At 42.6% G+C, this 24,617-nt stretch overlaps 1 protein-coding gene across 7 annotated transcripts in view; it reads right to left on the bottom strand.

Annotated features, from left to right (window-relative positions):
• Nucleotides 1-24,617, bottom strand: part of MFAP3L (microfibril associated protein 3 like) — a 135,924-nt gene that overhangs the window by 101,922 nt on the left and 9,385 nt on the right. For 5 of the 7 annotated variants that reach the window (XM_053901126.1, XM_053901123.1, XM_019441013.2 and 2 more), the window contains exon 2: nucleotides 10,829-11,248. In XM_053901126.1, coding sequence (XP_053757101.1) covers nucleotides 10,829-11,117 — 289 coding nt within the window. In that variant the 5' untranslated portion in view covers nucleotides 11,118-11,248. Of the gene's footprint in view, nucleotides 1-10,828; nucleotides 11,249-11,858; nucleotides 12,098-13,984; nucleotides 14,130-24,617 lie in introns of those variants that run through there. The other 2 variants (XM_053901124.1, XM_053901125.1) reach the window with 2 other exon arrangements.

The raw sequence follows: 24,617 nt of genomic DNA, 5'->3' as shown, positions 1-24,617 counted from the left end.
TAAGAAGGCAGGTATCTGATGGTATTATGAACAGCTTCTCTTCACACCTAAATAATAATTTTAGTGATCACTGTATTCTGTTATGGGTCACAAAGCAAGTCTTTGGTAGCCAACAGACACACACGTATGCGCTCGCACGCACACACACACACACACACACACACCCCTTCCAAAGACTATAACGTCACAGGAGCTAAGGTTATCACCGCAAAGGTGATGTAAGTCTGTATCACTTCTTTTTTAAAGGCTGATACTAAGACTCTACATATTTCCTCTCAGTCTCAGCTTGACCGCTGGTTAGTGAAAAATAAAGATTTCTGTGTGTTCTACTACCAGATGCAGCCCTGAAAACAACGAAGATGGCATAGATTGCACTTTGTGGTCCTCCCACATCAGCTCTGCACCCAGGCTCACGAAGAATTTCCATATAGAACCCATCCAGCTGGGATCATCTTGAGAACGTTTTCTGTCTTGCACGTTACCATTCCCCTCAGTCTACAAATATCTTGCCCTGAGACTCATTCTGGAAGGGTCCTGGCTTTAGCTTTAACTTTACTTAAGAAAACAAGAACACCCACAATGACTGTCATAGGAAACCATCAGTGCTCTTCATGAAGTGCGTATACAGTGCAATTCTCGTGTATTTTAGATGGTAACTGGGCATGTCAAAGTTGTGCTGAATTTTCACTAAGCCGCATCACTTTAGCACAGATAAAAACCTAAAATGTCGGCAGCTGATGCCGAGTCAGATCTACATGCAACGATTCTGGAGGAAATAAAGAGGCGGATGTTAAACCGTGACTTTCTGAATATATTACCAAAGATTACATGTAAAATATTTCCCTAATGCCCTTGACAGTTACTCACTAATATATGCCCTGTGCCTTGCTCAGATTGTAACCCTTCGAAAGCCCTTCCTCCAATCCCGTCATCCACTCTGGTCCTGTAAGGTGACCCTCACCTGAAGGCTTCACCCTAAAATACCGACACATGCAGTAGGAGAAGGGCTGCTAGAGTTTGCCCAGGAATCTGTCACAGTCTCCCCGAGAAACTCCAGGCACAAGAATCGCACATGAAAACCTCCCACGTGGGAGCAGAAGTAGTGTGGTGACAGTCTCTCCTTTGCAAAGAGAAAAGCTAACAGATGTTATTTCTTAGCCGTACTGCAGTGTGTATTTTATGCTGCGCGCGTGCACACACACACACACACACACACACACATAAAAGCTGACATTTTTAGAAGGGCAGTGACCTTTTTTTAATCTTGTTCAAGCGTTTAGTCAACAAACATTGAGTAAATTGCATTTGCAGCAGGTTCCACGCTCGACTGTACGAATACAAAGATGAGTTAGACAGGATCCCCGACTGAGAAAACCATCCGGCCCAAGGAGGGACACAGACGGCAACAAAGGACCGTGGCTCACTTGGCAAAGTGCCGGCCCAGGGCAGTGGGGTGGGAGCACCAGCTTCTTGGAGAGGCTTGGGGAACCGGGCCAGGATGAGGGCAGGCTGGGTGGTGCAGGTGGCATAGGAGCAATAGAGGGAACCCAGGCTGTGCTGCTGCAGCTGACAAACTACGTCCAAAACCAAGAAGGGCTAGGGTGGGGACAGGGCCGGAGAGGAATGCAGGGCCAGAATGTTCAAGAGCTTTGTATTTATCCTGTGGGAGAACAGGAACCCCTCACCCTACAGGACTTCCCCCTGACAAACAGGCCTTATTTCATTTCTTACAGCTGCCATAGGACCTTCCCACAGGTTTCCTCTCTGCCTGGAAAGCTCTCCTCCCTCCCGCCTCCAAGCCTTACCTCACCCCTTCTTAGCCCAGTTCAGACACCACCTCGCTGTCACCTCGCTACCTGAGAAACCTTCTCTGACCCCTGACTAAACCAGTGAAGAAAATCAGAAAGTCCAGAAGCAGATGCCGGTAAGCATGGGAATTTTAAAAATAAGGAAGATATTTTAAATCAGCAGGGAAAGGATATTGGGATAATTGACCATTCATTTAAAAGAAAAATGAAAATGAAGTTATGTTCCTATTTGATGTGATACATAAAAATAAATTCCAAGTAGGGGCGCCTGGGTGGCGCAGTTGGTTAAGCGTCCGACTTCAGCCAGGTCACGATCTTGCGGTCCGTGAGTTCGAGCCCCGCATCAGGCTCTGGGCTGATGGCTTGGAGCCTGGAGCCTGTTTCCGATTCTGCGTCTCCCTCTCTCTCTGCCCCTCCCCCGTTCATGCTCTGTCTCTCTCTGTCCCAAAAATAAATAAAAAACGTTGAAAAAAAAAATTAAAAAAAAAAAATAAATTCCAAGTATTCTGAAGATCTAAATGTAAATTAAAAGTATAAAATTAGGGTGCCTGGATAGCTCACTTGGTTAAGTGTCAGACTCTTGATATTGGCTCAGGTCATGATCTCACAGTTCCTGCTTGGGATTCTCTCTCTCTGCCCCTCCCCTGCTTACATGCTCTCTCTCTCTCAAAATAAATAAACATTAAAAAATATTTTTAAAAAGCATAAAGTTAATAGAGGATATAAAAACATTTTTACAAACTAGGGATACGAAGGCTTTTTAGGCATTTCAAGAAACTATAAAGGAAAACAATAATAGATTAGATTTCTCCACAATTAAAATTTTTACACTATAAAATACGTCATACTAAGTAAAAGTAAAAGCAAATGACAGAGTGGGAGAAAATTATGAATATTTGACAGACAAATGCTTACTAGGTATAAAACATAAAAAAAAACTCCTATAAATCAAGACAAATAACTCAAAAGAAAAAAATGGGGAAAGGATACGAATGGATAAATCACAGAAGAAAGAAATATGAATAGTGTCTAACTATAAAAAACATAACTTTTTTAAGAGTTTATTTTTGAGAGAGAGAGAGAGACAGCGTGAGCAGGGGAGGAGTAGAGGGAGGGAGACAGAGAATCCCAAGCAGGCTCTGTGTTGTCAGCATAGAGCCTGACTCAGGGCTTGAACTCACGAACCATGAGATCATGACCTGAGCCAAAGTCAGATGCTTATCTGACTGAGCTGCTCAGGCGCCCCCCAAAACATAACTTGCAACCTTTCAGAGTGCCAGAAAAAGAGGAAAGACACTGATTATACATTATGTTGCTGAGAGAACAGGGTAAGGGATGCTTACACACATGGCAGTGGGGAGTCAGGTTGGTAAAACCTTTGGAAGGTTGATATGGAGGCATCTGTCAAAATTCAAAATGAATGTAGTCTATGACCTACTTGTAGACTTCTTGAAATTTCTCAAATCAGACAAGCCTAAATTGACTGAAAAAATATTAGCGAATATAAGAAAATCAAGGTAATGAGAAAAATCTTTTCAGGATAGTTTTTCTACAGGGACATGGTTCCAGAACTTTCCCCTCCTGCCAACATTCTCTGGGAGAAGCCATAACCTTGGTCCCAAGCCAGGAAGGTGGCTGACCTGGTACCACCGTGCTCACTGTGGGGCACACACACATGGAAGAGGAAGTTGCTCCAGACACTACGATGTCATGTCAATAGGACAGGGTCAGGTAGACTGTCCAGTAATGAGAGAAGCAGATCAGCAGCCTCATATGGCTACAGTCATATGATGGGAGTCACTGTGGTTCAGTGTGTAGCCAGTGTATGGCACTAGATCAGAACTATGGCTCATGCAAATGACTTCTGACCACATTACTGCTGTATAGAAATGAACAGCATTGATACATTCTGGAACTAAAGAATCATAAGGAAAGTGAGAACACAACCTACAAAGATACTATAATTACAGCTTCCTTCAAACACCGTGTCTACTACAATCCTAAATTTCTCCAGCTTTTCCTGAGGATCATGGAGCATTAGAAATTAAAATTATGCCCAAATACTAAGCTCTTAGAATTTCCCCCAAATTACTTATTCGAAGATAAGGATTTCTTTTTTCTTTGGAGATACCTTTCTGTGAATGTGTAAATAAGCTGATGTATGGTTTGTCTATGTCCCCAGTGAGTGGCATGAAAAGATTAAAACTCTGTTCACAATCCCAGTGAGATACTTAGGCTCTTGAGCTTTACATACCTATGGTTTTTAAGGAGGAGATTTCAACTGGCCAAAATAAGTAGGTTCTTTTCTTTTTTTTAAGTTTATTTCTTTTGAGAGAGAGAGTAAGTGAGGGAGGGGCAGAGAGAGAGAGAATCCCAAGCAGGCTCAGTGCAGGGTCCAATATGGGGCTTGAACCCACAAACCGCGAGATCATGACCTGAGCTGAAATCAAGAGTCAACGCTTAACAGACTGAGCCACCCAGGTGTCCCAATACATTATTTTCTTGAGGCCAACTTTAAAAATTCTCATGTCGGTTAAGCGTTTGACTTCTGTGCTGACAGCTCAGAGCCTGGAGCCTGGAGGCTTCAGATTCTGTGTCTCCCTCTCTTTCTGCCCCTACCCTGCTGTCTCTCTCTCAAAAATAAACAAACATTTTAAAAAGTTAAAACAAATTAAAAAAATTCTTATTTTTTACATCCAATAAATGTTTAGGTAAACATAAATGAAGTACAAGATTCACCTGAATATCGCATCGAATCGAGTCTTCAAATAAGAACTAGATGCACGTGTGTAGGTGTCTATAAATGTGGTACTTATCTTCCAATATGTGAAAAACAGACCACTGAAGAGAAAGGGTCCATGCCTTTTTACAAAACATAATTGAAAACAAATTTAGCACTGCATGGCTGCACCTGTTACAGGCTTATGCAGTAGATGACAGCTCCGTGAAGCCACTGCAAAGACTCTGGTTATAAACACTGCAAGCCGTAAGGGCTCTTATGCACCACTCCCCCAATCCTCCCAAGAGACCTCTTCAGAGGCTACCAGGGCAGCTCTCACAAGCTTGTTCCTACATCATGTGGAGTAAAGGTGGCCTGGGATAATACAGGCTTAGTCCAGCTTTCAGCTCAGGAAGGTGGGGGTGGAAGGCTATGCTGTTCACAGCCTGGAGTTACGCTCTGCTTAAAGGTATAAATAATATCCGAAAAGATTACCTACTGTCTTTTCACTTCCTGGCAAAGGAAACATATGACCCTCCAGCTAACTGGGTCTGGTGATCTTAATTTTTAGTGCCAAGTAATTCCACGCAGGCTAGCAAGTCTTTTCTGAGAACAGCTACAGGTGGTTTTCCAAGACAAGGGCACCCTACACTGGGTTCATATAAATGACTTCCATGTTGGGAATTTCGGCTGTCATCCTTATCTGAGGTGGATCCAGAAGGGTCTTTTCACAGCTAAGACTATAGCACTCTGAGTTCATATCCCAAATGGAGCATAACTCATCCAAGAAAAACTATAAATGGTGGTTAGTTATCAGGTTGGCCCTTGACATGTATCAATTTGGAAAATGAGCCATAATAACTTAAACTACTTTTATGAAAGAATACATAATGGGTTCAAACAACTGACCTCAAGATCTACTTTGGAATGATTCTTTAGTGAGCAGAGGAGTGCTTCTTTGGGTTAGATCAGGGTCCCTGAGCTTTGACACCATTGACATTTTGTGCCGAGTAATTCTTTGTAGGGGTTTATCTTGTGCATTAAAAGATGTGTCGCAGCATTCCTTCCTTCTACCTAGTAGAAGCCAGTAGCATAATTTCCCCCACTTCCTTTCCCTCCTCCGCCAGGTTATGACAACCAAAATATATCTCCAGACTTTGCCAAATGTCCTCTGGGTGGAACACAGGCTCCTGCCAAGAACCACTGAGTTAGGCAGATGTAAAGTTCATCTTGTGTATAACACATTTAGTAATGTCCACATACGCTCACTGCTTATTCAGAGATAGAAGCATGTTGGATGTCAACAGGTCCTGTGTACTCAAGAGTGATGGTGGGGCAAGGGGAAGCCTCTGATGAAGGAAAGGATTCCAAACTTGCTACCATGGCAGTCTCAATATTGTTTTGAAATTTCAAATGACTTTTTTTTTTAAGTTTATTTATTTATTTTGAGAGCGAGTGAATGAGCACAAGCAGGGGAAGGGCACACAGAGAGGGAGAGAAAAAAATCCCAAGCAGGCTCTGTGCTGACACGGGGCTCAAACCTGAAAACCGTGAGATCATGACCTGACCCGAAATCAAGAGTCAGATGCTTAACTGACTGAGCTGCCCAGGCAGCCTGAAATTTCAAATAACTTTGAAGGGCTATAAATTTTTTTATATTAATTCAATGTTTTTAAGGTTGAGAGATCGAGATAGAGAATAAGAAATTACCCAGGAAATTATTTCCTGTCTTTTCAAAACACACTAGATTATGAAATAGAGATTTAGGCACTTGGAATCTATGGCTGCCAAAATATAGGGCGATATTACCAATAACAATAGCAGCAGTTGCCATTTACTGACAGCTGGACATGTTCCAGGCCACTGTGCAAAATGTTTAATACACAATAGTTTATTCAAGACGCTCAGCCCCACCTGCTAGTAAAAAAGGATTATCTCTATCTTACAAAAACTGTGGCTCAGAGGAGTTAAGGAAAGGCTATTGTGGGATTTCCAGTAATGTATTCCTAATTACACTAATTTTATTTCATGCCTTTGGTAAGTTGATTTTTCATCTCAGATATTTAATCTACTAAAAGAAGAATTCAGCATATTTTCGGTAGTTAATGCACTACTTCACGCCGATCTCAGAGGTAAAGGATGATTTATATTTACCGTGGGAACTGACCCTTCTTAGACGTGCATTAAGTAAGGAGGTCATATACGAACTAGTCTGAAAACAGGGCTGGCACAGGTTGTTGTCCCTTGCAGAAGTAGTGAACAGGCATTTTATAGTCTATTCCAAAAATCTGAAAAGTGGAGATAAATGCAAATAAATAAATAAATGCAAAACTTATGGGGCTCCTGGGTGGCTCAGGGGGATGAGTGACCAACTCTTGATTTCAGCTCAGTTCATGATCTCACTGTCATGAGATCGTGCCTCCCCTCCCCCTGCCCCACCAACCATGGAGCTTCGAGCTGAGCGTGGAGCCTGCTTGAGATTCTCTCTCCCTCGCTCTCTGCCCCTCCACTACTGGTGTGCAAATGTGAGTGCTCTTTCTCTTAAAAACAAAAACAAACCAAAACCTGTAATAATGAATTCCACAACGCTAAAGTAGCAGAGGTGACAATTGGGAACTTTGTGCACTTTGGCTCCATTTACTCTGTGCATGTTTTACTTTAAAAGACAGTCTTTAGTTATTTTTGGTGGAAGAACGCTATAAGGGTGTGGAGAACCAATTCACAGAAGTCTCAAACCTAAGTTGGAAGAAGAATTTCAAACTTAATCGCTAACAAGGCAGAGGTGTTTGGCAAGGCCTCTGCTGGCTGACTTTCCAGAAATGCTCGTTATTTATCATCAAAGGTGCTAATGTGCATTTAAATGGCTTAAAGTCAGAGTACAAAGCCATGGCAAAAATACGCTGGATAATTAGTACCTGAAATAACTGGCACTTTTTTCATAATACTTTCTGACAACTGTTTATTTCTACTCACCTCAAGCAAAAGGACTTTGTGGTCATTTGTGGTTATGCATGTTATTGGAATTCTGAGCTATTTCTGTAATATGGGTGGTGGACTACCCCCAAAACATGTCCTTTAGTGAACGGCCAGAAAAAGAAAAGTCCTCCTCCAGAGACAGATTACACATTAGCCTGTCTCGATCCTCTGGACTTGAAGGAATGAGCAGCAGGGAAGGGCAGTGAAGCAGTTGACGCTCCCGCCAGTGACGGGCAGTAGCCCCACTCTTTCCAGGACCGGCAGGGCTGGCATGAATAATAGCCTTCTCACTTTCTCAGCATAAACGAGAAATGAAGTTGGTCCTTCCTAATCACACAATGAATGGTGATGTGCTCCTAGATCGAGTCACCAGGTGATTTTGATGCTTTGTGTGTGTGTGTGTCACATATACACGTGACAGCACATATCCTGACACTGAAACTGATGTGGGTGATTACCATGCATTTTCCATCCAGGAAGGCTTCTCTCATTCACTCAGTCTGGGTTGGATGCTCTTCAACATTTTTCACCTAGCAAGACCTGAAGAGTGAGCAGATGCTGGTTGGACACAGAGGGAGAATAAATACTAGCTTGCCACACTCTGGCTGTGTAATATCCTCTCTGTTCACTTGGTCCCTCAACTGTATACATGAGGATTAATAATATCTACCCGTCATGCTTACTGTAAGGATCAGAAATGGTATCTGTAACTTGGTATACGAGGGCTTAATCAATGGTTGGGATTGTTAATGAAAATTACATTAGTTTTTTTAGTTTGGTTTTAACAGTAGTCTATTGTATCTAGGTAATGTTCTGGGATATTAGCATCATTTTTCATACTATATTCATTCAATCACCTCTTTGTTGAGTTATAATGAAACACTGCTCCATTTAAACTTCTAGACTATTAGCCTGACAACTGAAATTTTTGTCCATGGTTATAATATGGGCATTTTCTCCATCAGAAAGAAAGAGTTAAAGACTTATGGGTCCTCTGATAGGCCATTTGAGCACTGAAGTTCTAATATTTCATGACGAGGAGTGTCATTTCTGCTATTTCTTATGTCTTGCTTGGTTGTGAGGTACAGTGTTTTGTGTATTGCCCTGTGTTCCTGACATTCTGGAATCATTATTATTATGCACTGCAATACAAAGGCTGAGCTGGAACATCAAGTACTAGTATCACACGAGTTCTTTTTAAAAATCTGCAGTGCATCTTCCTTATGAGATTTGAAAATGGCTAACTGATTTATCAGCAAGACTGCTGGCTGCAAACAATACAAATGCTGGGTTCTGATGGAGCAGTTCTCTGTGCCACAAAGGCTTTTGCTGGCTTCCCCTGGTTCTGGGGTTCTGGGCTTCTGCAGTCTGCTACTATGGACCACCTGAGTGCCACAGAACAAAAGGAAATCGAGCCATGTGGCTTCCATCTAGTCCAGCCTCCTAAGACACAGATCAAGAAGGCAGGTACAGAGTGTGCTTGCCAAGCCCGCGTTAATAGTCAGAATGACCTTTTCAACTGAGGCAACATGTGATCTCTCTGAAGCAGAAAGGCCCTACTTTAGGACTGCAATCAAAATGTGGTGACTGAAATTCAGGCCCCTGCACTGTGGTTCCCACAGTGTCTCCCTCTCTAGGACTCAGGGGTTTAGTGCCCCAGCTCCTTGGTACCGGTGATGACCCCGTGCTTCAGTGTCCATGTGAAAGGTAGATTCAGGTCTGGAGTCCTTGTTCCCCTCAATTCAGTTCCCTTGTTATTCCCCGCAGCGGCCCAGCTCGCAGAAAGATCTGATGGAGTACGGGGACTTGAGTGTGTATATGTTACCATGGTTACTGCCCCCTTCACAAGTGTGGGATCACTTGCTTTTGACTTGGAGTCTGTGAGGAAGGAATGGTAGGGGTGGAAACCAACTGTGGGCTTGGGGTGGTGGTGTCTCTTCTTCTCACTGTCACTAGTGAAGGTTCTAGTCACAGCCATTAACTGACAGTGGGACTTTGGGAAAACGTGGGTGGAAGAAGAGATTTGGATTACACTGTCTCTAAGTCCCTTCCAATTTAAAAATTCTATGGCCTCAAAATTTTACTCGGTGGGTATAGAGGTCCACTCTACCAAATTAAACAGACAGACATACATGTAACATGTGGTATTTTCACTGGAGGGAGGAAGCTTTGTCATGTTGTACATCCCTGAATGGTTAATTCAAAGCAATGTGAGAGTGCTACAATGAAACCCCAGATCCCAGGTAGTTGGACTGCTAGTGGCCTTAACCATGAGGGACACAGCGGTGAGCCACAAGTATGTAATGGCAAGGAAACTCCCATTTGCTCAGCTCCTAAGGAGACATAAGGTATTAGCTTCCATTCTTTTCCAGAGTGAGAGAAAATGAAGGAAAGAGATTAAAAACGTAGGTTTTCTTGGAGCAGAAACTCTCTGGGGATTATTCATTGCTTAAAGGGCTGTGGATGGGAAGTACAACATGAATGAAAGGTGACAGAAACTAGTAAGCTGCTACTTCAGAACAATGGTCTTTTTACTCCCCCACCCCTACTTCACACAGTAAATGCTTTAGAAAGTACATTAACTCCTTCAGGTCAATTAGCTCAGGCTTGGGTTTTCAGACAAGTACTTCTCACACCTAAAACAAGAAGTGTAGTTATTCACAGTGACCCAATCAATCCTCTCTCTGGCCAAAGTCTTTCCTGAAGCAGGCTCAGTGCTTATGTAGGTGATTCACATTTTTTGGCCAGAAATGCACTCATTAAAAACTAAGCATTCCCCTATTGCCACATGTTATTTCTTGCTACTGAATCTTCCGTCTTGGCCTCAGCTGCAACAATCTAGAAACTTCAGCCAGGTCTTCAGAAGCACAGAATGATCTCAAGTCGTGGCTGAGAACCTTGCACAGAGACTTCTTTTAAGAAGTGTGGTCTTTAAATCCACAGTCAATGAATTAAACTGACATTTAACCATAAACGCCTGCTATATTGTTTACTGGACCCAGCTCCATGACACAAAATAAAACTCCCTTATAAATGGAACGTATACTTATGGAAAATCCATTTTACATTCGTCCCTATAACATTTTGTATGCATTATGTTACAAAATTCCAAGAGGCTTGCCCTGTCTTCCAAGTCAAAAAGTGCAAACTATGAAGTAATTAGCGATTCGAATCCTTAAGAATATATATTTCTCCCTCTTGCCTTAGAGAAAGAAGACAAAATGAGATCCTTAAATCACTTGAATAGGAACAACTAACATTCAGAGTGCGGGTTCCAAAGTCCATGTTTATATCTTATGATATTTGATACAACTTGAAAGCCTACCTCCTCCTTTCTCCTCGTCTTCTGTCAGCAGCTTGCCAATGGAATTATACCACTTGAATTGTGGCTCAGGGATACCATAAACACTACAATTAATCAAGGCACTGTTCCCTTCCTTGACTATGATATGGTCAGTTCTGGCAATGATTACAGGCACAGAGCCCAAGACAATGTCAGTGCCATTTAAAGTGCTATTAGTCACACTCTTAGCAGCCGCTAGAGTGGATACTAGGATTAAAAAGGGCACAGTAGGTAGAAAGCACACAGGCAGATGGTTCTTCAGTCGATCCATCTTCTTTGCTTGCTCTATAAGGCAACAGAGACGGTTTGCCAATGGAATCTTCTATTGGACAACACGCTGTTCAGAGCAGGCCATGGGATAAACCTGTCCTGGATCCATAGAGTTGGTTCTTGATTAAGAACCTGTTTAAAAAAGAAAACAAACCCACACACATAAATATTAGCATTCATACTTTAAAAATATTATTTATAAAATGCTAGAAACCCAACTAAAATACAAACCTACATAATTTTTAAACACAGATTCAAAAGCTGTTCCAAATATTAAATTACACTTTTCACAGAAATCATAACAATATAATTTTGTTATTTTTGCTACTGAAATATATAGCTCTTAGTGGGAACAAATATACACTTTGTATGTTAAATTTATATTGCATTACTTCCGAGAGTTCCAAAACCAATTCAGGCTTCTTTCATTAGGCATTATGAGGTCTCTTTCCACCCTATCACCTATCGCTATTGCAGATGACCCGACTGTTCCCCTGGGGCTTCCTTAACTTCTTCTCCTCCAGTGCACATGACTTCCAGTTTATTCCAGTGGTCACAGCTTGGATGCTGCCAGGATTTGGAAGGGCTCCACCAGAATCAGTCTGGCATTCTCCTAACTCACCATTATGGCCTTCAGGATATGCCTTCCCCCTTTCATGCAATGCCCATGCTCCTTTGAGCTTCATACATCCAGCTCTCTCTGCTCCGTGTAACTGTTATCTACCAATTCCTGATTACTCACTGGATTTCCTGGTTTCAATCTTCATCTGTCTCCCAGAGGTAGGGGAACATCAGTATGAATGGGGTGACATTATGGTGGCTACACTTCTTAAGTTCAAAGATCTAACCTTCACCTATGTCTCTATCCTCCATTTCATCCACTAATCACATAAGCACACCCCGGATCTTTCATCTCTCCAAATTCTAAATTCTGAAATTCCAAGTAATTCTGAAGTTCTACATAACCATCTCTAACTGCACCCTACCATTCTTCAGATCTCTTACTCTCCTCACTGGACTTTCTAGCCCTTCTATTTTCCCTCAGTCTCTATCTCCACCCCCTCCCCACTCGACCTGCCTGCTTTACTTTGTCTCAGTCTAGATCCAATCCTGTAGACCACAATCCCCAATATCCTCACCTCTTGTCCTTCTGCCACAACTACCCTGCCAGTATACAACTGTGATCAAGCCAGTCACTTGGCATCCTGGCTCCTACACCCAGGAGGCTGGAGACCACTGGAGAGAATCATACAACCATGCCATTATTGCCAAACTAAAGGAGCCATCTCCAACCCCAGCCAGGCCCTTGGTGACATTTGGCAATCTGTGTATCAGTGCTCAGGTAGTTCAGTATCCTTTGCACACAATGCCTACAGACACTTTCAGCTTTTGAATCAAATGCTTTAGTCCAGCTGTATTCTTAAAAGACAGCTTTCTCCTACTAGGGTGTGCAGCCAGGAATTCCTACTTTCCCACCTTTTGGAAAGAATCCTCGGCATCCTATCCTAAGTCCCTTCCCCATGCCCGCCATTTACTCCTCAAATGACTACATTCTGTATTTTGCCTGAAACAAACAGCTCTTGCTCAAGTCACCAGTCACTCCTAGTTGCCAAGTTTTCAGTCTTTCTCTTGCCAGATCTCTGTGGCATTTGCCACTATTAATTGTTCTTTCTCATGGGTTCCACATTCTGCTCCTCCCAACTGCTCTCATTATTCTTTACTGATTTTTCTTCTTCCCAGTCCTCAAAAGTTAGTCAACCCCTAGAATTTCATCATTGGCCCTCCTTTCTTTTTACCCTCAGCTCTTGCTAAAGTTCCATTCCCATGCCTTTATTACCACCTACAACCTAATAACTCTCAAATCATGCCCTCAGTCCTGACTCCTTCCCGAATTTCTGACTGGTATTACCAACTGTCCACTGAACAGCATTACCAGAATGTTTTGCAGGTGGCTCAAAGCTAACATTCCCAAACCAAACTCATCTGCTAACTATGCTACATCTCCCACATCCCTTGTTTCAGTTCAGGGCACCACCATTAACTCAGATGTGCATGGATATAATCTTCGACTACTGCCCTCCTTCCCTCAGAACATAAATACAGGTTGCTGATTCCACCTCTTAAATATTGCTCTTATTGTTCCATCCCTTGTCTCCTCTGAGTGAGCCTCAGTTCAGCCTCCCTATCTTCTCCTTACCAGAAATGGTTGTGGTAGTCTTCTATATAATCTGCCTGCCTTCAGTCTTCCCCAGTTGGCAATCCAATCCTATAACCATTTTGCAACACAAAATCTATGGTGCCGTTACTTTACTTAGCAACATTCTGTGTTTCTGCCCTGTCTCCATGGTAGAATCCTCACTCTTTTTATTACCTTATTATATTATTAATAATTACTGAACACCAACTATTAGGCAGACATTATTTAGGTCCTAGAGATAGAAGAGTACACAAGACAGATCTTTCCTGTGATGCGGATATTAGATTCTCGTGGGGAGAAGCAGACAATAAATAAATACCATGTAAGTAAGAATTTCAGCTAATGATGCATCCTTTGGAAAACACACTATGATGTAGTCAAGTGCTGAGTTAGGCAACCAAGGAGAACTTCACTGAGGAGGTGGGAACTTCACCAAGGAGATGGCCCCAGAGCTGGAGCCTCTTTAGGAATCAGCTGCACCTAGATCTGAGAGAAGAACATTCCAGAAAGAACAACAAAAGCAAATGGAACACTATAAGATGGGTCAGAGGAGTAGACAGGTCCAGATCACCTAGGACTTTGTAGGACCGAGTAAGGAATTTAGATTTTACCTAACGTTCACTGTCAAAGGAGTGACAGGATATTATTTTTAAAAATCAGCTTTGGGGTACCTGGGTTGCTCAGTTGGTTAAGCGTCCAACTTCGTTCAGGTCGTGATCTCATGGTTCATGAGTTCGAACCCTGCATCGGGCTCTGTGCTGACAGCTAGCTCAGAGTCTGGAGCCTGCTTCGGATTCCATGTCTCCCTGTCTCTCTGCCCCTCCCCTGCTCGCCCTTTCTCTCTCTCCAAAAAAAAAAAAAAAAAAAAAAAAAAATCAGCTTTACTGTGGTATAGTTTACAAACAATAAAATGTGCCTATTTTAGTATACATTTTAGTGAGTATTGACAAATTTGTACACCCAGGTGACTCCCACAATAAACAAAATATAGAATGTTTCCATCATCACCAAAAGTTCCCTTGTGCCCTTTCCCAATGGTAGTTTTTACACTGATCCATTCCAGTATTTTTTTTTTTTTTTTGAGTGTATGTATGGCATGAGGTAAGGACCGAGGTTCATTTTTTCCCTGTATGGATATCCAGTTGTTTCAGCTCTTTTTCTAAAAAAGACTATCATGTCTTCAGTGGATTATCTTGCCTTCTTGTCAAAATCAGTGAATCTACTTGTAAACTCTTTATTCTGTTCCACTGTTTATGGCTACCCTTGTGCCAATACCATACTAAACTTTCTGTCTGCCTCATTTATCTTTACATCTGCACTGCCTGAAATTATCCCTGACAATAAGTTACTGAATACATGAATCTCTCTCTAAAGGCAGAAATAATTATTCCAATTCTGTAGACAATAAAACTGAAGAGGTAAATAAATTAGGGGTGATAAATCAGCTTCAGGCCATATATTTTTTCAGTGGGAAAGACAAAAGAGTTTTCTTAGTGCTGGAGACTTCCATACTCCCCCGTGGACTTGAGTGCCTTCCTGCCCCAGGAAGGCCAACACATTTTTCCACCAACAAGAATTGTGGTCTAAGGGAGATAGCATGGGTTGCACCAGCATGACACATACCCTGTTATGACTTTGTAAATGTTTTCTTGGCTAAACTTGTGGTTTCCTTTTAACAGGGAAGTTGTAAAGCTGATCTATTCAGTACAGAATGGTTGTTAAGAGCATGGCCTCAGGTTGTAGGTAGACTGGCTCAAGATCTGGGATCTAAACACTCTTACTGGCTATATGTTTCTGGCCAAGACCTCACCAAGTACAGGACAATTATAAAGATTCATGATCAAATGCACATAAAGCACTTACACAATGTTCAGCTTGATAAACAATAATTATTAGGATACTGTGTATAATAGCATCCTTTGCTGAAATTATGCTTCTCAAGTTGACTTTTGTTATAGCATTTAAAGGGCATACCTTGTTCTTGGATTTGTTTAATATATTATTGGGTGCCCTCCCACCACCAGAAGCAATTACAAATGATTTTCAGCACTGGGTCCTTTGGCAGGGACTTGAGTCTGAAAATACATGAGCTGTCCCTCTGGGCAGACACTGCACTGAGCATCTTGAGGACAGTGTCTGGAGTCACTCCTCTCTGACCCCCTGATGTCTACGCCAGAGCAGATGCCTGACTAAATAGCTTAGGGGAGAATGAGAGACAAGACAAAGTATGAAGTAGTTTCTAATAAGTGTGTGTAGTAAATATACTGTAACATTTTTTTCCCCCACAAGTAGGAAGAAGGCAAGTGGAGGATCACACTAAGGTTTAAAATGCAGAACCCGAGGGGTGCCTGGGTGGCTCAGTGGGTTAAGCCTCCTCCGACTTCAACTGGGGTCATGATCTCACAGTTTATGAGTTCGAGCCCCATGTCAGGCCTTGTGCTGACAGCTCAGAGCCTGGAGCCTGCTTTGGGTTCTGTGTCTCCCTCTCCCACTTGATCTCTCTCTCTCTCAAAAAAAAAAAAAAAAAAAAAAGATTAAAAAAAATTTAAATACAGAACTTGAGAACTGTTTTCAAACAAAGGCTGGCCGCTGTGGTTTTCTACTTTCACACACATTGTGCCAGCAAGAATGAACAGGATGGAACAGTCTCCTCTTCTATATTTTAATAATGTCTGTGGGCACTTTGGGCTAGAAACACAGTAACTGTTCCAGAGCTTAACTAGTCCCCTCAGAGACCCTGGTAGGCATGGAGTGGGGGTAGGGGTGGGGGGCAGAGGTCTTGATTTTATTGCAGGGATTTCAGTTAACAAACTCATTCCTCCCTCCCCCACCTCGCTCCCATCCTTTCCCACTTTGAAAAGTTACCAAGGCACAGAAAGTACAATGTGTAATTTGTAGGTTGTTTGTGTCAGTGCATTTATGCTCTAAAACTCTCTGTGAACATTTATGTTTGAAAACAGAGTGTTTAACTCATCAACGTTAATGATTTAAAAGGTTTTAGTAGGAATTCACCAGATCTCATACCATGCCCTTTCAGGTCATTTTTTTTTTAAAGTATTTTTTAGGTATTTACTTGAGTATTTATAGCTGGGCACACTGCTAGGGGTCTGGGACAGGGGGTAGGGTGTGAGAGTGCTACAAAGCTCAATAAGCCATAGGCCATGTCCACTTATAATCTACGAGGGAGAGAGATCCAGCTGATTTCAGTATGTTCTCCAGGTGCAGTGAGCTTAGGGGTGGGTAGGCAGAGGAGGTAGAAGGCTGATCTGGGTGAGGAGGCTTGGAGGAGATGTTTGTTGATAGCCTGCCCAGCATGCATTCCAAATCCCACCTTCCCCCTTCCTACAAGCCTCATGGCTCTCACAGCCTTCCCAGTTCTAATCTTCCACTGCACCTGCAGCTTGTACCAAACTTTTAACACTCCTCCTTGGCATATGATCTTGCATTTTTTAGTTCTGTGTTGAGGAAACTTCTTTTCAGTTGCAAGGAGAGCTCTTTGATGGCAGAAACTCTGGCATATAGCTCTGTAAAGTATCCTTAATACTGGGCCCACAGTATTGTGCACACACTTGCTGCATGAAGCCACACTTTCTTGGAATTCAATGGCAACTGTTTCAGAGTAAATTCACAATGTGTTACCAGAAGAACATAAAGACATCATGTCACTTTGGGCACTGGAGAAATATTCTACAAATGTACTCTGTGTAGCTTGTTGGATTTTACAGACAGCATGGTGAAAAGTTCAGTTAATAACACTATAACATTGTGAAAGACATTTTAGCCACCAAAGAATAAACCACGAGTACTATAATCCAGCAGCTTAAAATGCAGTCAGTCCTTCAAAATACAAGAACAAAGGCCACAGAGTCAAAAACCAGGGTTTAACAAAAGCTACAATGGACAAATTGTTAAGCTTCATGTGTTTGCTCATGGCCTTTGGGAAAACTTTCATAGAATACTTATGTTCTATAAATAAAACGAAAGAGAAAATATTTAGCAAACATCTAATGTCCTTTTTTAATTCAACCTCTTTCCTACTTCCCGATTGTACTTCATCTTAAAAACGTGTAATAAAATGCTTTGTTGGATATTATTTTTGTTTCTTCACCTATAATAAAACATGACTATTGACCATGTATTTCTGGAGTTGGGAGGAAAAGGGCCCCTTGTTTAAGGGTGTTTTGGACTAAATGAATATACATTATTGTTTTTTCTTGGCACTGTTCACGCTGGCATTTCCTCATCAACTACGATGAGTAATTTTATAGTTACATAACTGGATTTTGTAACAACATCTACTGAGAGTTATCACTTTTTTCATTTGTACACAAATGAGGCCATAGGCACGAAGGCTGCCTTTTAGTTTAAAGCACACTCTTGACAGGTTTCTACTCATGAAGCAAGAAGAAATCCCAACTTCATGTGAAATGAAGAGGGACACTAATATACTCATTACATCATAAACAATAACTTTTTAAAACTGGTAGCCAACTGAGGCCATTATGGTTATGGCCCAATTTTGGACTCCCCTAACTTTTTTAAAGATCAACATATACTGAGTTTTTAGGTAGTTAAGGTGGTGTCTGAGTATGGACTATGAGAATCCAAAATCAAAAAGTCCAAACATTGGTAGAAAAAGAATGTTCCTGTAGCAATTACTACTGTCCAGGATCAAATCATTTAAGTGCTAAATCCACTAAGTTTTATCTCAATGTCCATCCAGTCATATTGCAAGAAGATTCATACTATCTTTGTTTCTTCCTTATGAATGGTCTAAAATCTATTTGTGTAGAGATCCTTGATGCCTCTAATAACACAAAGATAATTCCTGACTCAGGTGGCAAATGTGATCATTACATGAAAGTATGTAAGAACATTGTTTTTGGGTTACTTTTAGAAGCACCCAGACAGGTCAGTTCAATCCAAATCAATACACATTAATGGAGAAATTTTTCTGTGCCAGGCACACTGCTAGGGATGAGGAATACAAAGTTAAGACACAGTCCTTACCCCCTGTCATCCACAAATCTAGTGGGGGAAGAGAGAAATTGGCAACAGTTAAAGACAATGTGATAATTGCCCCATCGGAGAGAGGTCGAAGATCTGCTGGGGTACAAGAGAGGAGACCCAAGTGGTCTGGAAGGGCCAGGAAGAATAATCTATAAGAAGTGGCCCTTTAGTTTAATCATAGAAGAATTCACTAAGTAGGCCAAGGAGAGAAGCTGACCCAAAAAGGTGGAAGAGCATATTCAAGGAAATGCTGAATGGAGAGAACCTGGCACAACTGGGGAAATACAAGGAATTAGGTACTGCTTGGTGGTATGCAGCAGGGGGAAGGTTGGCTGGTCCAAATAATGAAGCGAACAGTATGTAATACCACGGATGGGGTGCGCTCACAGGTTCTGGAAGGGGAAAGTGACATGGCCAGTTCTGTGTTTAGAAAGATCACTTTGCTCAGAGTGTGGCTGATGATGGAGAGGTGGCTAGGGGCCTACTATAATATCCAGGAAGGACAGAAAGAATAGGGCCATGGACTAAAAGCAGTGGGGAAGGAAAGACGTGGGCAGATCCAAAGGAAGTACAGGAATTAGAAAGTACGGGACTGAATGACTGCCTGACTACACAGCAGGTGAAAGTAACCCCCAGCCCTGTGGAGTAACAGTGCCTATGGTCACACTAACAGCTCTCTGAAGAAAGGAGTGTTTCGTTTGCTAAGAACCAGTGCCTGGCACTGCGTGTGGAATCCACATGAACACATGAGTTAGGAATTTCAACCAACAACTCTCTGGGGCTGCAATGCCCGGTCGCTTTTACACTTGGATGAAGGCCTGTCTGCTGGCCGTGTGGCTGAGTGGAGCCTGTGGTGGCCCTTGCCTGTTCCACTAACCTCTCCTCCTGCCTTCTCTCTCTCCTGGCCTTGCAAGTCCTGGCTGATGGAAGGTCTGTGAAGGCAAGCGACAGCAGTGACACTTAAATTTACGAACTGTCACAAACTGAGAGCTACACGGCTGCATATCATGGGAAGAAGTAAGGCTGTCTCATGAAAGCAGCCGGCCCCTGGAAGGAAAAAGAGACAAGAGGCTTCATGGCATTCTTGGCACACCCTTTGTCTATTAACTGCGTGGCATTAGGATAATTTACAGCTACTTACTGGGTAGAACAAGATATATACCCTGACCTGCTGGACCGCTGTGAATGGCCACCAGATGAGCTCTTTAAGCTGACTGGAATAATTCAGAGGGAGCTAGAACAAAAGGGTCTCAATCCTGTCTTATCAACTGCACTAATGATAAGGCCTCTACAGGATTTTACGCTTTGTTATTTTTTCTATACACCAAAGGCACATACTTTTCAAAAACTGATCTGTTTTAAATCACTGTTTTTCAAACCTGAAAATGAACTCTATGCCGAGAGATGCCATCTTTGCAACACTTTATTTTTGGTGGTGCGCCACGTTAAGAAACCACTCTTGGATCTTCATCACAATTTTCCTACGTGTATGTTTTTCTGATTAAAAGCAAGGCTGATATAAAATAAAGTTCTCAGAAATATAATGTTTGAAAAAAGAGGAAGAGGGAAAGAACTACAGTAAAGGTTTTCCTACACAGATACGATTAGGCAAGATAGAAACGGGTCTATCATACATATTTGTTCACATCACTAGAATATTAGAGCTGGAAAAACTTAGATGTCTTTTTATAAAGGTTTTCCTTTATACAAGATGAGGGAGGCCCAGAAAGGATGAGCGACCGCCCAGGGTCACACGATTGAGTGGCTCAGAACCAGGATAAAAAGCTCATGCCTAGAACGGGCCTGAATGACCTCACAGTCTCTTGGTTCCAAAAAGGCACTGTTTGACTTGTCCCAGTGGTCGAGACCTGCATTGAGCGCTATTCTAATCACAGTATATCTTTTGGAAGAGTTTACTGATGCTTCAGTGAATATTTAGTTTCTTCAAATTCTCATTCTAAGTGAATAGGCTAAAACAGTTTTGGGCCCAATGAATGCAAATCCTTAGTTGATCAGAGAGATATTTCCTCCAAAATCTGATGGTCCAGGGAATAAACCCAACCTGGGAGATGAATACAAATAGGACAGATGCACTGGTGGATGGTGCCTTTGTGCTACCAGCCCAATACCAAAAACACGTTACAACGCCGATGAAAGGTTTAAGACACTGTCTTGGCATTGTTTTTTTTCAACCTCTGACACACTCATTATCAGATTTTATACACATATAAAGCCCAAAGCTGGTTCAGAAGCACCTGTTTCTGTCTTTTTCTTCCTGTCCCTGTCACTACTTTTTCCAGTATCTTCTCCCTTTAAAAAAATGTATCCTTTCAAAATATTTTCCCTACTCACTTGGAGTGTGTATATACAGATTCCTATTTTCTTTCTAGTACAATTAATTTATGTCACTGCTAATCTATAGCGCTATTTCTGCCAACTTTCAATTCTTGTTTTCATTTCATCTCAAGCCCATTTCCTCAGAAGTTCCTGATATATTAGTATATTAAGCTAGAGAGAAGCCAGGCAGGGGCTGATGGGCATCTGGTAGCCCGGACACATCGATGAGTGCGAACGCTTCTCTGGCCTGGAAAACTGACCAGGGGATCCATGGTACGAGGGAGATACTTTATCAAGGTGCTGACCCCTCGCCGCCTGCCTGCAGATCCAGGCTGGCCAGCACTCCACCTGAACAGAGGCAGCAGACACATGTCCCCATGCAGCCTGCACAGCACACTGTTGCATCAATCAGGAGGCAATATTCTTACCGGGCTTTCCTAAATAGGATATACACTTAGAGGCAATTGCAAACAATTACATTTTCTTGTGGATTCTGGTATATTTTGTAAACTCTTAAGGCCTTGATAGTGAAAGCACCTTTTTTAGTTTCCCTACTTGACAGTACAGAGACAGCTTCCCACCTGGCCAAATGTAATGCACTTGTGGGCAGTTTTCCATAGACATGATATTTACAAAGCATGGTTGATGATGTTGTGCTTGGACAGCCAAGGATAAAGCTATTTCACTTACTATGAGTGTGAAGGATAGCATTAATAGGACCCAACTAAGACACAGAGTGATGTCTAATAGGAATACATCCAGTGTCCAAGTGATAGCCTCTTCCCATTGGTCTCCTGGTAGCCAGAGAACTGAGATCATAACTTTGCCCATACTGAGCAAAGGGGTGGAATTAGGTTCCTAGGATAAGAAATGGGATGGGCCCTGTGGTTAAGGTTGAGAACGGAAACTTTGGGGTGAGGTGTGAAGCACGCACTAGTTAAGCACTTTAGGATTGATTAAAACCCACAAACTCCTTTCCTCAGTTTTGCCATTAGATGACCTCTGGGAGTCAGCTGATCCCTCTGAGCTTCTGACCTGCCTCTTAGGTCCCTTCCTGTCTACCATTCTATGACCATGACAACCGGGAGTGGGACTGGGGATGGCCAAGAGATGGAACGATGAGCGGTGGAGAGAAGAGGGAAAGAGCAAGGAGTGTTTGTGTTCGATGAAGATCCCACCACAGAGAATTCAATCAGGGCAAAGAGTTGTGACTGCCATGCCATTTGTGACTTGCTGATGGCTCAGATACCAGCTTGTGTGTCATATATCACACGGTAACTTGTTCTCTGTAGGGAATGTGACTTCTTGAGTGTTTCTCACATCCTAAGCAATATAATGAAAAAGAAACAGACTCAAGCTCCCAGGGCCTTTGAGCCTTCCATCCACACCCTTCCCACACTGCTGAGGATCAGCTCAGACTCCTGTAGGGCTATACCACTGGGGGGGGGGGGGGGAGGCTGGTTGAGGTAGACCAGAGTCCCCATCTAGGGCCTTGAAATCTTCATTTCACTTGATAATTCACTATAGAAAGGTCTTCTATGTGCTCTTGCAATTTGGGGATATAATCTTTATCATGAAAATTCCACCACAACAAAATGTGATTGTGCTCATATATATATTGATTGCCCTAGAAACCAGGCATTCATTACTCCCCCCGCCACCCTGCCACCGCCACTTTTTAAATGACTACTAACAATCTGTGCTTGGGGAAGCTTCAAAAAAAATTAGAGTGAAACATGAACACTTTTTAAGTTATTACCATGTATATTTCCAAGGGTTCTTCATTCAAGTAATAGCCAGAGAAGGCGTTCCCAGAGCCTCTACAATATTGGACTCCTAGCAGCCTTGCAATCTTCATTTCTGACCTCTCCACCCCTCTCTCACTCCCTGCCAGCCACACGGGGCCCTGCTAGTCCTGGAACGTGCCAGGTATACAGAACCCTTGCACTTACTGTTCCTTCTGTCTGAAACAAGTCCCTATGATGCCTGCAACGTGCACTCCATACATTTTCTTTCTCAAGTGCCACCTCATCAGCAAGGCCCTCCCTGGTCATCTTACAAAAATTAGTGTGCTCTGCCCCTACCCCCATCACTCCTTGTCACCTTTACCCTACCTTTTTCTTCAAACCATTAACTACCCTGTATGTATGCATGTGTCTGCTCCTACTAAGATGTGAGCTCCTGGTTGGACAGGCTTCTGTGGTTGACATTGTTCACTGTTGCACCCCTGTGTCTGAAAACATGCTTTGCTCATAGCAAGGACTTGGAGATCTGCTGAGTTAATTTATACTAGTTATGTGCCCTCTCATTTAGACATATTACTAACTTACTGGGCATCTACATTTGCCCTGCATTTCCTACAAATTCCACCCATTTCTTTTTTTTTTTTTTTTAAGTTTATTTTACTTTGACAGAGACAGAGAGAGAGCACGAGCAGGGGAGGGTCAGAGAGAGAGAGAGAGAGAAAGAGTGAATCCCAAGCAGGCTCCATGCCATCAGCACAGAACCCACTGTGGGACTCAAACTCATGAACCATGAGATCATGACCTGAGTCACTATCAAGAGTCAGACGCGGGGCGCCTGGGTGGCTCAGTTGGTTAAGCATCCGACTTCAGCTCAGGTCATGATCTCACAGGCTGTGAGTTCTAGCCCTGCATTGGGCTCTGGGCTGACAGCTCAGAGCCTAGGGCCTGCTTCAGATTCTGTGTCCCTCTCTTGCTCTGCCCTTCCCTCGCTCATGCTCTCTCTCTCTCAAGAATAAATAAACATTAAAAAAAAAAAAACACAAAACTTAAGAGTCAGATGCTTAAACCAACTGAGCCAGCCAGGCACCCCTCTACCCATTCTTAGAAATTGTGGGTAACTAGGTCTATTCCTCACCATGAAACTGACTTTAAAATATAAACCAATATTTCTCTAAAGGTCGGTCTTCAGAAACACATCCTTCCTTACACAGAGCCCTGAGAGGCTGAGCTGCTCCAAACACAGCCTATGAGCAGAGGCTGAGGGAATCTGGTCTGTCAGAGGACTTGGAGTCACTGTCTGACATGAGTAATGTATCTGGAGACTGTTTTTTTTTTTTTTTTTAATTTTTTAATGTTTATTTTTGAGAGAGAAAGAGAGAGAGAGTGAGCGTGGGCAGAGGAGGGACAGAGACAGAGGGAGACACAGAATCTGAAGCAGGCTCCAGGCTCAGCTGACAGCTCAGAGCCCCATGTGGGGCTCGAACCCATGAACCCTGAGATCATGACCTGAGCTGAAGTCATGGCTTAACTGACTGAGCCACCCTGGTGCCCCTCTGGGGACTATTTTCTATGCCTGAAATACACATTCTTTTTATTGTGGAGATGAAAAGCAAACGCCTACTTAATTTATACCTCAAAATGTCGAAACCATTCCTCACTTCTTATCTCTCCATTTGTTTGATTAAGCCCATTCAAATTCACAGTGTAGGAAGTGGATTACCCGGGGTTTCTTCTTTCAGCAGAGTAAAATTTCATCTATTTGAAAAAATATGCTCAATAACTGAAGAAGGTGGTTATAAAAGCTTTTCCTCCTTCCTCCTTTACCAGCTTATTAACACAAAGTGGAATTGCATAATGAATTATTTCTCTGAATCACGTATGCCAAGTGTGTTTCATAGACACTAAGAACTGCATCTTAGTGAAAAACAGATCGGGAGAGATCCTGTAATTCAAACTCGATTTGATTTGTTATTAAGAGCACGGCAACAATGTCCCTTATGCTCATCTAGCATTCATGGTTTATGAAACAGTCCCACAGAAGGTATCCCATCGGAGTCTCCCACAGCCCCAGGACATGGGCAGCCCCATACTGACAGTGCAAGGGCAGAGCCCATGAGTGGAAGCCCCTCACAGGACCTCATCTTCTCTCACTCCAGGGCCCTGGTAACCCATGCGCATCTATCAGGAGTGAATACCACAGCTTGGCCAAACT

The sequence above is a fragment of the Panthera pardus genome, unplaced genomic scaffold, assembly GCF_024362965.1.
Source record: "Panthera pardus isolate Hobbes unplaced genomic scaffold, ASM2436296v1 HiC_scaffold_13, whole genome shotgun sequence".
In the NCBI taxonomy this organism is placed as follows: domain Eukaryota; kingdom Metazoa; phylum Chordata; class Mammalia; order Carnivora; family Felidae; genus Panthera; species Panthera pardus.
This window is presented reverse-complemented; position numbering and strand designations above follow the sequence as displayed.